We start from the raw sequence: 17,924 nt of genomic DNA, 5'->3' as shown, positions 1-17,924 counted from the left end.
TTGTGCATACAACAAACTCAGCAAGTAGATACATTCCAAATATCTTAGTTATTGGCTGAGTATCAAAATTTAATAAAAGCACTTTTCACTGCAATAAACTCAGATAGTTGATAAATTCTGTGTGTTTTCGTTACTGGTTGATAACTAAAAATTAACAAAAGCACTTTTGGCGACAAAAAAAACCAGCTAGTAGATAAAATCCGAGTATCTTAGTAGCTGGCTGAGTATCAAAGTCTAATGAAAGCACTTTTGCCTACAATAAACTCAGATAATTGATAAAATCTTATTGTTTTAATTGCTGGTTGAACACCAAAAAAAAAAAAATAAACCACTTTTGACTACAACAAACTCAACAAGCTGGTAAATTCCAAGTGTTTTAGTTTACCGACTGCGTATCAAAAAATGAATAAATACACCTTTAAGTACAACAAACTCAGCTACTTGGTAAATTCCGAGCCTTTTAAATGGTGAATGAGTATCAAAAAACTTAAGAAATCACTTCTGTATACAAAAAACTCAGGTAGTAGGTAAATTCTGAGTGTATTAGTTATGGAATGAGTATCAACATTTCAGTAAATCACTTTTGACTACAATAGACTCAGGTAGTTATAAACCCCGGGTGTTCTAGCCGCTGGTTCTAAAAAATAAATAAAAGCACTTGTGACTACAACATACCCACCTAGATTGAAAATTCTGAGTATTTTGTTACCGACTTCGAATAAAAAAAAAAATTAAGCACTTTTGAGGTTAACAAACTAAGCTACGTGGTAAATTCTGAGTATTTAATTGGTGATTGAGTATTAAAAAATGAAATAAAAGCACTTTTACATACATCAAACTCAACTAGTAGGTAATTTCCAAGTGTGTTATTGAGAACAGACTCTCAAGAATTTATTAAAAGTACTTTTGACTGCATTAAACTCTGGTAGTTTGTAAATTTCGATTGTTTTGACTGGTAGCTGAGTAACACAATAATTAATAAAAGCACCATTGATTACAACAAACTGAGCTACTTGGTAAATTCCGAGTGTTTTAATTGGTGTCTGAGTATCAAAAAATTTAATTAAAAGCACTTTTTCATACAACAAACTCAGCTACTAGGTAAATTTCGAGTGTCTTATTTACTAACTGAGTATCAAAATTTGACAGAAGCACATTTGACAACAATAAACTGAGGTGGTTGATAAATTCCGAGTTTTAGTTGCTGGTTGGATACCAATTAAAGCACTTGGACTACAACAAACTCAACTAGCTTGTAAATTCCGAATGTTTTAGTTACTGACTACGTGTTAAAAAAATTAATAAGAGCACTTTTGGTACAATAAACTCAGCTTCTCGGTAAATTCCGAGTCTTTTGATTGATGACCATAAGAAATTAAATAAAAGCACTTTTGCATACAAAAAACTCTAGCTAGTAGGTAACTTCCGAGTGTCTTAGTTGCTTACTAAGTATCAAAAATTTAATAAACGTCACTTTTTAATTCGGCTCGTTTAGTTTCACTTAGTGTATCGGGTCAATCTAACCAATATAACTTGAAAGCAGTTAAGTCAATGTAACCTAGTTGTCTGTAACTAAAACACTAGGAATTTTAAAAGCTAGTTGAGTTTATTGTAGTCAAAAGCTCTTTTATTAATTTTTTTGTACTCAGACAGCGACTAAAACACTCGGAATTCGACAAATACCTGACTTAATTGTATTCAGAAGTGTTTTTATTAAATTTTTGACACTTAATCAGCAACTAGGACAGTCGGGAGTTACCTGCTAGCTGAGTTTGCTGCATGCAAAAGTCCTTTTGTTTAGTTTTTGATACTCAGTCACCATTTAAAAGACTCAGAATTTACCAATTAATTGGCTTTGGTGCACTCAAAAGTGATTTTTGTGTTTGTGTGCTTTTGTCTCTCTCTTTCGCTCTGTGTTTTTTGGGTTGAGTGTTTGTTTGCCTGTCTCTATGTCTGTATATATGTGTTTTTGCGTCTGACTCTGTGTGCTTGTGTATTTTTTTTGTCTCTATCTCACGGCCAGTTTGTCTGGCCGTCTTTTTGCCTTGTCTCTGTGTTTGTCTTTGCGATCTCTTTGCCCTCTTTGCGATCATATTTACTTTATTTGACCTCAGTAAATTTGGATTGAACTCAATTTATGATAAAATAAAGTAAATATCACTTCACCTAAGAGCTATGACCTCTGTCCACGTAATACGTCAGTTAAATCTAATGAACCGGAACCGAAAAGGTCAAGGAGATTTGCCTCGGCTGTTGCATTGAAAAAAATAAGAGCAATAAACTGTATGTAATAGTTTATTAGGTATAAATTCTGTTTATTTTTATTCATGTCTTTTAGTTTTACTGCTGATGATGAACACTGTATATGTGTTCGAAATATCCAGTTAAATATTTTATATTTCACTGTCAATAAAAAGGTATCATCCCTATTTTGAACTGTTTTACTTTTGAGCAAAATATGCAAATGAGGTTCTCATGGGACTCTAGGCAACACGTACCGGCTTGAATGTGCATTTTATATGCTCATGTATGTATGCATATTATGTCCTCACGGGAGTATAGGCAATCCGGCTACTAGGGAAGGTCACTACCGGATCTGGTTGCTAAGTAAATTGGTTATGCAAATAATATTCTTATGGGACACATAAATGTCACACTATTTAGGAACATCAGAAAAAGTCACAGTATGGAAAACTAAGAAATATCATTTTTCAACGCTGTAGAAAGAATCATATTAGAAAAGAGATGGAAATTCCGAAAACATGGCAGAAAGACCTTGCTTTTTTTAAGGAGGAAATAGATCATCTGCACAAGCCAAAAAAGAAGCATCCGTAAAAACAATAAAATAATTCGATCTAATCTTATCTAAAAAAATCAGAAATTCACACTAGATATATACTGAGTGAGAACATCCCTTCTTGAATCGCAAAAAATGCATGATAGAAGGTCCAAATTTATCAATATGAGGATAGAAGTCTCATATTATAGCCGATGAAAAAAATAATGAAAAGATTTCCAGTTATTAAAACGAGAAAAATATTTATTTTGAATTGTAAATATTAAAAATGCTTACATATGTATTTTGTAGTATATACACAATACAACTAACTACAAACAAGAGTCTAAATGATCTGTAATTGCTAAATTGATAATGCTGATTGAATTTCGCTGATATTATTTAAAAAAACATTGTTTTAGGAATAGGCGATATGTTGAAACAAATATTTATTCATAAGAAAACAAATAGAATCTTTTTTCAATATCACACTCCCTTGGTTCCGATTTCGTAGACTATTAAGTCATTTGTTTCAGATGTTGTAAAGATATCAGATAAGTTCTTATAAATGATCAACGCAGTATTCGAAAGCGACATTGCTTGCTTTTAAGGTTGGAATAGTGGCTAGTAGTTTGCTTGAATGTAAAATATTTTGATGGGCTCAATTCCAAGCAACATAGTACAGGTTGGGGGAGAATAAGATATTACCTTAAATCGCATTGTCCAGCGAAACAAGGATTAAATCCTGTAGAATCGCCAGTTAGTGATGGTTGGACGTCTCAACAGCATCCCACTCAGTTCGCCAATGCTTTGATGACCATTCTCCATCAACAGCCCTTTTAAAGGCAGCAGTACTGGGGGGTAGTGACCGCTTCTTCGGTGAGCGAATTCCACAAACCCACTATTCTGTTAGTGAAATTGTCGTGGACTTGTGGCAGCTCTCTTCTGATATAGTTTATCAGAGATATATAGATATAGTTCTGATATAGTCCAACCAAGCCCCCTAGTTCTGGTAGAATGGTCAAGTTGAAATGGATTACTTAATGGACAGTGAAAATTCAGGAACATGAACGCAAAATAATTTTAAACCTAGCTAAAAGAGATAATTTGGGTATCCTTGATAGTTTTACAAAAGATTTGGGTACTAAACAGCTAAAGTAATAGCTAAAATGTCAAAGTCAAATGTGGCTCAGGAATGGAATACCCCTAGAAGTTAAAGAACAGTGCTAAATCAAACAGTTCGTGGTAACGAACTGTAGTAAGGAGCGACCCAGCTCAATAGTAACCAAAACTCTAAGAAATGGAATTTTGATATCAATAGCTACATCAAAAGAATCGCATTTTAATGCTGATTTTAAATATATATAAGTTTCATCAAGTTTAGTCTTACCCATCAAAAGTTACGAGCCTGCGAAAATTTGTGTTATTTTAGAAAATAGGGGGAAACATCCCCTAAAAGTCATAGAATCTGAACGAAAATCACACCATCAGATTCAGCGTATCAGAGAACCCTGTCTTTTCGTTTTTTTGTTTTTTTCCCAGGGGTGATCGTATCGACCCAGTTGTACTTGAATGTTGCGAGAGGGCTCATTCTAACGGAATTGAAAAGTTCTAGTGCCCTTTTTAAGTGACCAAAAAAATTGGAGGGCACCTAGGCCCCCTCCCACGCTAATTATTTTCCCAAAGTCAACGGATCTAAATTCTGAGATAGCCATTTTATTCAGCGTAGTCGAAAAACCTTATAACTATGTTTTTGGGACGACTTACTCTCCCACAGTCCCCGTGGGAGGGGCTACAAGTTACAAACTTTGACCAGTTCTTACATATAGTAATGGTTATTGGGATGTGTACAGGCGTTTTCAGGAGGATTTTTTGGTTGTGGGGAGGGGTTGAGAAGAGGGGGACTCTTCTCGATGGGAACTTTCCATCGAGGTATTAGTCATGGGGGAAGAAAATTTCCATGAAGGGAGCGCAGGATTTACTAGCATTATTTAAAAAAAAAACAATTAAAAAATAAATATGAAAAAGTTTTTTCAGCTGGAAGTAAGGAGCAGCATTAAAACTTAAAACGAACAGAAATTATTACCCATATCAGGGGCTCATCTCCTCATGATACCTCGCTCTTTACGCTAAAGTATTTTTAGTAATTTCAACTATTTATTCTACGGCTTTTGTGATTCAGGGGTTTTTCTTAATGAATTGGGAAAAAATTTAAGCTTTAGTGTAAAGAGCGAGGTACTGACGAGGGGGCGAACCCCCTCATATATGTAATAAAAACATGAAAATATAAAAGTTCTTTACGTAAGCTAATTTATAAGTTACGTATATCTTTTACTAATAAAAAGATTCGTAAAAAATTAAAAGTTCTAGTTGCCTTTTTAATTAACCAAAAAATCGGAGGGCAACTAGGCTTCATCCCTCGCTCTTTTATTCTCAAAATCATTCGATCAAAATTATGAGAAAGCCATTTAGCCAAAAAAAAAAAAATGTGCAAATTTCGTTTTAATTATTCCTCTGTGGAGACCCAAAATCAAAACATGCATTGTTTCTAAAACGTTCAGCAATTAAATAAAAAAAAACGCCCCGCTCTTTACGCTTAAGTTTTTTCTGTTTTAAAAAGAAGAGTTGAGAGAAAGAGTCAAACTTTGGCGTAAAGAGCGGGGCGTTGATGAGGAAGCAGCCCCTTTCATATACGAAGTAATTTCTGTTCTTTTTAAGTTTTAATGTCGCTCCTTACTTTCAGTTAAAAAAACTTTTGTTTTTAATTTAATATCTACAAGAGGTATTGTCGAAGGGTAATTTGACGTACCAGTTTGAGTGTCTGCATGCCCAAGTCAAACAATAAATTGTTTGATAACTCTTCTTATATACATTTTCCTCGAAACAGAGGAGTATACAAGGTCAAATAGGTGAAATATGGGGAAATATGGTCAAAAGGTCAAATAGGGGGATTCCTTGAGGTCAAAATATGACCTCCCTCGGATCTCCCCCTCCCCCATAAAAAGTTGACCATACGTTTAGAAAAATAATAGTTCAGAATTCATTAAATAAAAATATTGAAAAATAAATAAAGAATCTTAAATGTTTATTAAATTCTGGAAAAAAGAGTCCCTTTTAACCTTTGCTATTTTCAACAGCTCATTAATCTTAAATCTCAATTTTACCTTGAGATCGAAGTGCGTTATGTTTAAGGCCATAAATGAAAGAAACACTATGAAACGGTTTACACTCCCTAGGGCTAGGGATCCTAAATAACTTGGTGATAGTAAAGGTAGCATTAAAAAAAACTTAATTATCACTCAATCTATTTTTTAAACATAGAAATAACAGAAAAATATACTAATTTAAATGGAAGTTGCTGTTGTTCATTTTCTCTTGACTGCAAGCATTTAGCATCTTGACTGCAAGCATTCTTTCTTCACCTGTCGAAGAAAGTGACTCCAGTTGAACCCGAAAGAGATTTCTTTGGAATTAAGTGGTCAACCGCACGAAGAATAGAAGTCATTCGACTGATTTCTATTTTTCTGTCTCATTATACCCCTGAGTCCCAAAAGATGATAAATAGTCCCAAAGTACAAATGTGTCCCTCAAAAAATCCTTCATCCGGGTAGTCAGAATCAATTTCATATTAAATATTTTACCTTGTCCTTGATGTAGATATAATATTGAAATATTAATTAATCCACGGAGGATGCAAGTAGTCCCCTATTTTGAAGTAGGACATTCGCTAATTTTGAGATAGTACCCAATAATCTCTTTACTTTCAGCAAGCAGAAAAAACTCATTATATGAAACAAATGGCAGAAATAAAGAGAGACAAAAGGAATATTTGGCATAAAAACAGGAGAGAGAAACAGTCGGCTACATTTTTTTTTAAAGAAGAAACTTTTTTTTTAAGATCAAAAGTATAGGCCAAACAACTGCTTGTATGCTCATGCTTAGGCCTTCTTTCCAGTTATGTTTAGCTTAATTTAAGAATGTAAACTCAAGTTAGTCTCTAAATAAAATAAAATAGAAAATGATCAATATCATCTAATATAAGCTAGTAAAACCATAAATGTGTTTCTTTTTTAAATTAAAATTTCCCTTTGCATTGGTGGCAATGATGCCGATTTAGCAATAGTTTTACCTTTGGAAAGAATAGATTTGACTATTCTTTTAACAATGCTAATGCCACAAGAAATTCAGAGGGGACTTGGCACCTCTCTGCAGGGGACCGGACGACATTTTTTCAGGATAAGAAAAGAGTTATTTTTACTACAGCTATGACTATCTTTCGATATGTATCATTATTACATAGGAAGATATTCTATTGATTTTTTTTTGTTCTTTATTAAGGTTCAATCAACTAAAGTGCTTATTAAACATTTTCCGAAACTTCCTACTGGTTTGCTTGACCTAAACTTCTTCTCCTACATTTTTATTCCTTCTGTTTATCCAAAACGCTAAGAAGATAGCGCTGTTTGATTTGCAACAAACATTGTTCGAAGGCGCGTTTTTCATTTATTGCTCTGAGATTCTCACCTTGCTAGAATAATTAGAAAAATCTGTTCCAAGCATTCCAATATGCTTCGATATAGCTGTATCTTCAGGAACCAGAAAACTGTAGGGATTCTTTCTCTTCATTTCTGAAATAACACGGAGAATGAGCCACCATAAAAAAAAAAGAATTAAGAAGATTGAACATTTTTCAGTTCTTTATAAGAGCATAAATTATCAACCAAAAAGTTGCAAATTAAACTTGAAACGCAAGACTGATACATCAGCTATTCTAAAATCAATTTGACCAAGTTCACAAAGTAAATTAAATGAAAGGGACTCCATCATGATGGTAGACTGAGAAAAACCCTTGAGTACACCTTTAACGATGATTTGAGAAACCTCCACGCCACCTTCCAACCTCAACAAAAAGATACCTTCACAACATCGAAAGCCCGTAAGTTTTTTAGGCTGAGGAGGGCCAGTTTTTAGATTTGTTTTAAATAGAGGCATGATTCTATTCCTTACGTACTGTATTTACCTCCACTCATTTAGTTTAACAATAAAGTTGTGCAAATTAACAAAAGAAATAATGTCAAAACAACTGCGAAGTCGGCAGCGATTCTTTATTAGACCTTCAGGTCGCTGTCGATCCAGTGCTTACCAGTATTACTGGCAGCAACCACTACTGTCGCAAAAAATTTAGAGAGTTCTCCTGAAGTAGACTATTCATTCTACCGACTTCGACGTTAACATCTGGTTCAAAACAAATGTTCTCAAGGTCATCGCAACCGATCCAGTAACCGAATGCAGACACAGAGTCTTTTGAAAAAGTTCGTTACTTGGGTAGATTCTTCTGGATTTCTTTATTATCGAGATCACTTCCCCGAGAATGAAAAAGTGGCAGAGTTCTGAGGTAGATCTAGGGACACGGTGCACAATAGATTGTTGCCAGGTTTAAAGAAAATCAGGTTTAAAAATTAAAAGTGCTCCCCCCCCCCCGACAGGTTAATATTGCGACAGCACGCTGTGGCTAAGAGATTAGAAATCTAAAGCTTGTTTATTTGAATTGCCAAGCAATCAAAAGGGCAGGAGAGAACACATTTTTGGTGTATTTCGTTTACAACAAACTGTACATATGCTCGATTAGTTCTTTTCTGTTTCAAGCGGTATCGGGATACTGAACAGCAGCGATTATCAGACATAAAAATAGCCGCAACATCACACGATCAGAGCCACTGGATATGCTCAGCAGCTTGGATGACAAATTGCTTGAGGAGCAAAGTCTGACACCAGCTCCTTAACGATTTAAGTCACGATCATGACTGTTGATAAAAATAGCTCCTGTAACCTTTAATGCTTGCCTATTCTGATGTAGTGTCCCCAAAGTTAGCTTAAAATTGCCATTGGAGTGGGTTTGCTTGATAAAAACTTCAATTTCATCAGATTTGTTGTTCGAGGAATTGGCAATACTCTAACCAAAGATGAGAAGTTTTGGCCCGTTTTCAGGCCTTAAAATCCCGCAAACTCCCACAGGGATTTCAGGGATCGTTCTCTGGGTAAAAATCCGTAGACAATCTTTTTACGAAGGGGGGGGGGTGCCTGGAAATGCGACAACAAATTTTTATCATTGATGAGTTTGAAACTTACAGTCATAAGTCCTATCAAACAGTTCGTGGTAACGAACTGTAGTAAGGAGCGACCCGGCTCAGTAGTAACCAAAACTCCAAAAAATTGAATTTTGATATCAATAGCTACATCAAAAGAATCGCATTTTAATGCTGATTTTAAATATATAAGTTTCATCAAGTTTAGTCTTACCCATCAAAAGTACGAAACTTAACGAAAATAACACCATCAGATTCAGCGTATCAGAGAACCCTACTGTAGAAGTTTTAAGCTCCTATCTACAAAAATGTGGAATTTTGTATTTTTTGCCAGAAGACAAATCACGGGTGCGTGTTTATTTGTTTTTTTTTTTGTTTTTTTTTTCCAGGGGTCATCGTATCGACCAAGTGGTCCTAGAATGTCGCAAGAGGGCTCATTCTAACGGAAATAAAAAGTTCTAGTGCCCTTTTTAAGTGACCAAAAAAATTGGAGGGCATCTAGGCCCCCTCCCACGCTCATTTTTTTCCCAAAGTCAACGGATCAAAAGCCATTTTGTTCAACATAGTCGAAAACCATAATAACTATGTCTTTGGGGATGACTTACTCCTCCACAATCCCTGGGGGAGGGGCTGCAAGTTACAAACTTTGACCAGTGTTTACATATAGTAATGGTTATTGGGAAGTGTACAGACGTTTTCAGGGGGATTTATTTTGTTTGGGGGTGGGGCTGAGGGGAGGGGACTATGTTGAAGGATCTTTCCTTAGAAGAATCTGTCATGGGGGAAGAAAAATTCAATGAAAAGGGCGCAGGATTTTCTAGCATTACTACAAGAAAACAATGAAAAATAAACATGAAAACGTTTTTTCAAATGAAAGGAAGGAGTAGCATTGAAACTTACAACGAACAGAGATTATGACGCATATGAGGGGTTCTAAAAATACTTTAGCATAAAGAGCGAGGTATTTAGGAGGAGACAAATAACTCGCTCTTTATGCTAAAGTATTTTTAGTAATTTCAACTATTTATTCTACGGCCTTTCTGATTCAGGGGTCATTCTTAAAGAATTGGGACAAAACTTACGATTTAGTGTAAAGAGCGAGGTATTAACGAGGGTACAAACCCCCTCGTATACATAATAAAAATATAAGATTATGAAAGTTTGTTACGTAAGTTAATTCTTAAGTTACGTATATTTTTTACTAATAAAAACGTTCGTTAAAACTTAAAAGTTCTAGTTGCCTTTTTAAGTAACCGGAAAATTGGCGGGCAACTAGGCCTCCTTCTCCACCCCTTATTTCTCCAAATCGTCTGATCAAAACTAAGAGAAAGCCATTTAGCCAAAAAAAGAATTAATATACAAATTTCATTTTAATAATTTATGTGCGGAGAGCCAAAACCAAACATGCATTAATTCAAAAACGTTCAGAAATTAAATAAAAAAAACTAATTTGTTTAGCTGAAAGTAAGGAGCGACATTAAAACTTAAAACGAACAGAAATTACTCCGTATATGAAATTGGTTGTCCCCTCCGCAATCCCTCGCTCTTTACGCTAAAGTTTGACTCTTTGCCACAATTCTACTTTTTAAAACAATTAAAAGCTTTAGCGTAAAGAGCGAGGGATTGCGGAGGGGACAACCAATTTCATATACGGAGTAATTTCTGTTCGTTTTAGGTTTTAATGTCGCTCCTTACTTTCAGCTAAAAAAATTAGTTTTTTTTATTTAATGACCAACAGGATCCTAATGTACAAAACAAAACAAAAAAATGTTCGAAAAATGTGACTTTTTCTACAGTCCGCTTGGAACTTAGTTCCTTAACTCCTTGGGTTATGGGGACCTGAGTGTCTCAGGAAATATTGAAAAATATACAAGCTGTTCCCGAAACGATGGTAGACAAAACGCCAAACATTTTTTTTTCCTTGCTCACTTCTTATAGAAATAGTGACTGTAGAAACTTGGGAAGGGGCATATCTTATTGGAAATTGAAAGACTTTATGCCCTCTTTAAGGGTAAAAAGTGATTGATGGGCGACAAGATCCCTCTCTGTTTTCCATCCCTCTGAAGCCCCTGTGACATCGGATAAAAATTTGGAATAATCACTTTGTTCAGAAACGTCCAAACGTCCAAAGGTCTAACGTAATAGATCTAGGCGTTTACCCCCTTCCGGTCAACACCCCCCCCCCCGACGGAAAATATACTTTTCCGAATTTGAGAATATTATTGAGTTGTGATTTTTTTTTTTTTTTAGTTTAGTTTAGAAGTGCTAAGGAAAGTGAAAAAGAGAAATTAACACATCATAAGTATCTTAAAATTTAGAAAAAAGCCGCAATTAAATTTCTGTTGAAAAGACTTCCATGTGAAGTTCTGCAATTTTAGGCAGTAGCGGGCACGGTTGTCAGCTCTAATCCTGTTAATTTTTGCTCGTTTTGAGTTTGAATAGATCATCTATTGCAATTCCGGTTCATTTTGGGTTTCTAACTCGTAAAATTTGACAAGGCTTTCGCCCGTTAAAAACTTAAACAATCTTAATTTATTGGTTCCCAAAGCCAACTATACTTTCAAAGGAAAGTTAATATTTTTCCACGGAAAATTCTTGCCGAAAATTTTTCTCCCCGCTGAATCGAAATTATTCCTTAGAACTTACTCCCCGTTGAGAGTTCCAGAGACACCCCCCCTCCCTGCAGAAAACTCCCATGCAAAAGATGTCCGTATGCTTCGCAATAACAAATACTATCTGTAAGTAATGGAAAAATTATAAAGCTTAAAAGGCACTTAAAATCTGTGAAATGGGTTCTCTGATTTTTTTTTCTATTTAGCTAGGGAGGAAGATACCTTCCGGAGGCATGGGAGGGGGGTTAGTTGCCCTCCAATCACTTTCAACTATTAAAAGAGCTTTTTCTACGACAACAAAGGGCCATCTAAAAATTTCTATCAGATGCATTCCGGAAAAATACGAAGCGTGGGGAGGGAGGGGGAGTATCCACCCTCCCCCCACTCTGAATCCCATAAAGGGCACTATACCTCCTGATTAGCAATGAACCCACTCCAAAGTTTATACAATCACCCTTTCTAAATAAACCTTATATGTCCCCAGGGCATAACTTACAATCCCTGCCCTTAGGGCTATAGGGGGTTTGTCATCCTCAAATACAGAGTTTCCGGACCTTTCAACTTCGTTGAATAAAATGGTTATCTCAAAATTTTGATTTGATGAGTTTGGGGAATGATGGGCGTGGGAGGGAGAGGGGGTAGTTACCCGCCAATCACTTCCGACTATTAAAAAGAGCACTAGCCCTTTCGATTTCTAAGCGAATGAGCTTTTTTCAAATTTTCTGCAACAACAAATGGCAATCTCGAACTTTCTATCAGACACATTTTGGGAAAATACGAGGTGTAGGAGGCGGGGTTTCCAGCCTCTGATCACTCTGAATCTTAAAAAGGGGATTAGAACATTTGATGTCCAATCAAATGAACCTATTCCGGAGTTTTTACGATCAACATTTCTATATATACCTCATATGCCCCCAAGTTACAACCATTACTCTAGGGCTGTGGGGAGGGGGGGGTGTCATTCTCAAAGACATAGTTTTTGGACCTTTCAACTACGTTGGACAAAGTGACCATCTTAAAATTACGATTGGATGTGTTTGGGGAAATTGAGGGAATGAGATTGACTATTAAAAGAGGCGTTTGCCCTTTCAATGTCCAATCGAATGAGCTCTTTTCGGAGTTTCTAAGAAAATAAATTGTCATATCAAAATGTCTATCAGATGCATTTTTGGAAAATGCAAGATGTGTGTGTGCGTGTGTGTGGGGGGGGGGTATCCACCCTCTGATCACTCTGAAGACTTTAGTATAAAGAGTGAGGGTTGGAGAAGGGGCAGCCCCCTCACATACAGAATAATTTGTGTTCGTTTTAAGTTTTAATATTGATCTTTATTTTCAGCTGAAAAAACTTGCTTTTTTGTATTTAATAACATCAAAAGAAAAGTATCTGAGCCTGAAGCAAGCCCTTCCCTATTGTAGAATCAGAGTCATTAGGTTTCTGGTGCTTAAAAGAGGCTAATACATATATTTATAGGCTAATATATATTTCATTGATATTTCTAAAGATATATATCCATCAGAGCTTATTCTTGAGCCTAGTCATGGCGCTGGTCATGAAGATCATTTCTTAGATTTAAATATTAATATTTGTGATAATAATAAATTAAGTTTTAAAATGTATAATAAAACGGATGATTTTGATTTTGAAATGATTAGTTTCCCATTCCCTGAAAGTAATATACACTAAAATATCACATATTCAGCGTTTTTCTCACAGTTACTTCGTTATGCAAGGATTTGTAGTAATTACATTGATTTTAAAAATAGATGTAAAATCTTAAGCCAAAAATTGATATCAAGAGGTTTTTCTGCAAATAAATTAACTTGGCAATTTAAAAAATTTAGTTTTCATTATAACGAACTTTTAAATAAATATCAGAAGAATTATCTAGAAATACTTAAAGAAATTTTTAACTAATTTCGGAGGTTCGAGAAATGTTGTCACAGCGCCATTTATTTTGAATTGTGTTTCTAATTGAGCGGATTTTCTAAAAAAATAGCCACATGGTAAAGATGAATTCTATAATTGTTTAGTTCATCCAGGTTTTTTGCAATGTGTTAATATTTGTGATTCGGTAAAATTTATAATATTTAGTTTACCTATTGTCGCTAAAGGGAGGAATATATTAACAGGATAAGCTTGTTTTGGTTTTACTTGGTTGTTTTTTTTCATAGACATGTATTTTGGGGGTGATACCTGACGTGGGGATGCCATGGATATTCTGTGGTAGCCACAACACTGTGCTGGGTAGAGAATTTAGAGTGGCGAAACCCTATATAGGCCAGTGTATTCTCCTGATGAGCCCTTATGTTGGGTGTTGCCTCTGAATTATTTGTCTATATTATTTTTTCTATTGTTTGGTAAATGACGACTTATACTTATTGACGACATGACTGCCTGTCCATGGATTATTCTTTATGGTTGATTGTGTGTGGCTATGCTGTTTGACCTATGTGATTGTATGGATGAGTAGGGTTAAGGCCTCATTCAAGTGCTGGTCTATATTAATCACTAATTTAGGAAAACAGTCTTCCTTTTCTCCTTCTGTCTCTCTTTTTTTCTTTTTTTTTGTGTTTGTGCTGTTGCATTGGTGATTTCTCTTTTCAAGATATTATTCCAGGTTGGATCCAGTGCTGGTGGAGAAATTTTTTTTTTTAGTTTTCTCCCCGACAGACCTTTACCCTGGTCTAGGTTTTTAACCTGATATTGTTAATTATTGGTGAGATGGCACTTAGGCAAATTTCATGATCTTTCATCTTTTTGTTTATGTATTTATTGACCTATTGACCTTGGCATGTTTTTTGGACTTTGATTGTTGGATTTTGATTTGGATGTTGGTTTGTTTTGGATTTATTTTCAATAACTTTTTATGCAACAAAACACAAATATTAGCCTCGGAACTCGGAATGATTTTTTGAAAGTTAGTAAGTGTAAAAGTCGTTGTTTTCTTTGCCAAGATCATTTTGTCCCACGGACTTCTGTTAAAAGTACATTGTATAATAAAAATTTTGCATGCAAGTTACGTGGTAATGTTAATTGTAGAACAACCAATGTAATTTACCTATTAGAATGTAATAAATGCTGCCTACAATATGTGGGGGAAACAACTAATAATATATATAAAAGATTTTCTGGACATAAGACAACAGTTAATAATGAAAAAACTAATAACTATCTAGTTCAACATTGTAATAATGGTAAATGTTCCATATCAGATATAACTGTCAGTATTTTAGAAAATTTAGAATTAGAAAATTTAAATAAAGAAGAGAAGAATAATAGACTACGTAAACAGGAGGATTTCTGGATCCATACTCTTGGTACAGCTTATCCTTTTGGGCTAAATGATCGTGTAGCAAAATATGGTGACATGTCTCATGTTGTTGTTAAATGTATTGATGGTTTTATGGACCATCCTTCTTTTACTTGTCCTACTAAACGTAAAAAACGATCGAGAGGACATAGGAAAAATAATAGAAAAAATGAATTAGATGTACATATGCTTTCTATAGATCTATGCCAGCTACTTGAATCTAGGGGTATGATTTCTGTAATAAAGTGTCTAAATAATTTATCCAAGAGGAATTTAATCAAACTTTTCTGGATTGTTAAGAATAATACAGCTCTTGATTATAATTTTAAAGTAATATGTGATACAATTTGCATTCTAACTAAAACGAAATTTATTTCAAAAAAGAAAAAGTTCGAAAGATTAGTAATAAGGATAACAGATTATATTTACCTATTAATTTTACTTGTAAGCAGATTGAAGATATTAATTTACCAGAAATTTTAAATCAGCGGCATGTGAAACAGACCCTTCCTAGTAATTTAAATTATAATGATAGTCCAGTTTTAACTTATAAATTTTCAAAAACTATTGGGCAAATTATTTTTAATTATAATTTAATACTAAAAAAACTAGATAGTGATATAAATTGGAAACCGGTTTGTAATTGTAAGCAACTTGGCCCATTTGTAAATCCTACTTACAAACATGTTATAACAGGGGACTTGTCAATAATAAAGCAAGATGATCTTCAAATTATAATGAATAAAGGGGCTAATTTCCGTCTTTCTCATCATCTGAAACCATCGAGTGTTCTTGATGGCTTGGGAAATGATTTTGATTTATTTATTGATAAGTGGTGTAAGAAAGAGAATAAAAATAAAGAGAGTTTTCAAAGTTGGAAGAATTTAATTATTAGTAGAGTAAGAAATAAAATATATTCTAGCTTAAAAAATAGTAACACTAAATCATTATTTTATAATGCGAAGATTAAACAAGCAATTGCTAATCTAAAGAATGAATTTGAAATTGTGCCAGTGGATAAAGCTAATAATAATTTTGCCATAATTTGTCAGAAGCTGTATTGTGATATCTTAAAAAGGGAGTTATGCACAACTAATGTTTACGAAAAGGTAAATATAGAGGATGAGAATTTAATTGGAAAGACTGAAGAAATACTTAAAAATTTTAATATTAAAATAAATGACAATGATAAAAAGTTCCCTTTCCTATATTGGACTGTAAAATTTCATAAGAATCCCCCTAAACCACGGTTTATTGCTGGAGCAGCTAAATGTCCAACCCGCATTGCTGCTACTGACCTCTCTTTAATTTTAAAGGAAATTGTAAATAAACTTAAAACCTATTGTTCTGGTATTAAAAAATTTTCGAATTTTAATCCATATTGGAGTGTTAATAATTCACTGCAGGTGATAGATTCTTTAACAATGGTTTCAGCTAGAAAGAATTGAGTCTTTCGATTTTGCGACAATGTATACTAATTTATCACTTAATGTAGTGTTTGATAATTTAAAAACTGTTATCAAGAAATCTTTCCTCTTATCTAGTAAAAGGTTCTTAAAAATAGACATTTATAATAAAAAAGCTATATGGACAAACTGCTTTAATACTACAGTTAACTTGAGATGTTACAGCTTGGATATGATTTTTGAGTTATTGGAATTTGTTTTATATAATACTTATATAAGATTTGGGGGTGATTTGTACAAGCAAATTATGAGAATTCCCATGGGGGGGAATGCCAGCCCATTTATAGCTGACTTGTTTTTAAGTCAACTAGAATATAAATATATGATGGATAAGTATAATCCAATTAATTTAAAACATGCTTTGTCAAATAATAAAAGATATTTAGATGATATTTTGGTCTTAAATTGTAAGGATTTCATTGATATTTCTAAAGATATATATCCATCAGAGCTTATTCTTGAGCCTAGTCATGGCGCTGGTCATGAAGATCATTTCTTAGATTTAAATATTAATATTTGTGATAATAATAAATTAAGTTTTAAAATGTATAATAAAACGGATGATTTTGATTTTGAAGTGATTAGTTTCCCATTCCCTGAAAGTAATATACACTCAAATATCACATATTCAGCGTTTTTCTCACAGTTACTTCGTTATGCAAGGATTTGTAGTAATTATATTGATTTTAAAAATAGATGTAAAATCTTAAGCCAAAAATTGATATCAAGAGGTTTTTCTGCAAATAAATTAACTTGGCAATTTAAAAAATTTAGTTTTCATTATAACGAACTTTTAAATAAATATCAGAAGAATTATCTAGAAATACTTAAAGAAATTTTTAACTAATTTCGGAGGTTCGAGAAATGTTGTCACAGCGCCATTTATTTTGAATTGTGTTTCTAATTGAGCGGATTTTCTAAAAAAATTAGCCACATGGTAAAGATGAATTCTATAATTGTTTAGTTCATCCAGGTTTTTTGCAATGTGTTAATATTTGTGATTTGGTAAAATTTATAATATATAGTTTACCTATTGTTGCTAAAGGGAGGAATATATTAACAGGATAAGCTTGTTTTGGTTTTACTTGGTTGTTTTACATTTGCTGTTGTTTTTTTTTCATAGACATGTATTTTGGGGGTGATACCTGACGTGCTGACGTGGGGATGCCATGGATATTCTTTGGTAGCCACAACACTGTGCTGGGTAGAGAATTTAGAGTGGCGAAACCCTATATAGGCCAGTGTATTCTCCTGATGAGCCCTTATGTTGGGTGTTGCCTCTGAATTATTTGTCTATATTATTTTTTCTATTGTTTGGTAAATGACGACTTATACTTATTGACGACATGACTGCCTGTCCATGGATTATTCTTTATGGTTGATTGTGTGTGGCTATGCTGTTTGACCTATGTGATTGTATGGATGAGTAGGGTTAAGGCCTCATTCAAGTGCTGGTCTATATTAATCACTAATTTAGGAAAACAGTCTTCCTTTTCTCCTTCTGTCTCTCTTTTTTTCTTTTTTTTGTGTTTGTGCTGTTGCATTGGTGATTTCTCTTTTCATGATATAATAAAAATATAGAAACACCTATAAACAGGTAGCAATTTTAATTATATCAGTTACTTAAATAAATAGTAGTGCTCATTTTTAATTTTGCATCAAAAAACCTTTAG

At 33.9% G+C, this 17,924-nt stretch overlaps 1 protein-coding gene across 4 annotated transcripts in view; it reads right to left on the bottom strand.

Moving 5' to 3' along the window:
* LOC136039453 (GATOR1 complex protein NPRL3-like) overlaps positions 1-17,924 on the bottom strand; it is a 146,072-nt gene that overhangs the window by 118,377 nt on the left and 9,771 nt on the right. For all 4 annotated transcript variants that reach the window (XM_065723212.1, XM_065723213.1, XM_065723215.1 and 1 more), the window contains exon 3: positions 7,301-7,404. In XM_065723212.1, the coding sequence (XP_065579284.1) occupies positions 7,301-7,404 (104 nt within the window). The remainder of the gene's footprint in view (positions 1-7,300; positions 7,405-17,924) is intronic.

This window comes from Artemia franciscana, chromosome 19 (genome assembly GCF_032884065.1).
Source record: "Artemia franciscana chromosome 19, ASM3288406v1, whole genome shotgun sequence".
In the NCBI taxonomy this organism is placed as follows: domain Eukaryota; kingdom Metazoa; phylum Arthropoda; class Branchiopoda; order Anostraca; family Artemiidae; genus Artemia; species Artemia franciscana.
The sequence above is the reverse complement of the archived record's forward strand: the minus strand, read 5'-3'. Positions and strand labels throughout refer to the sequence as shown.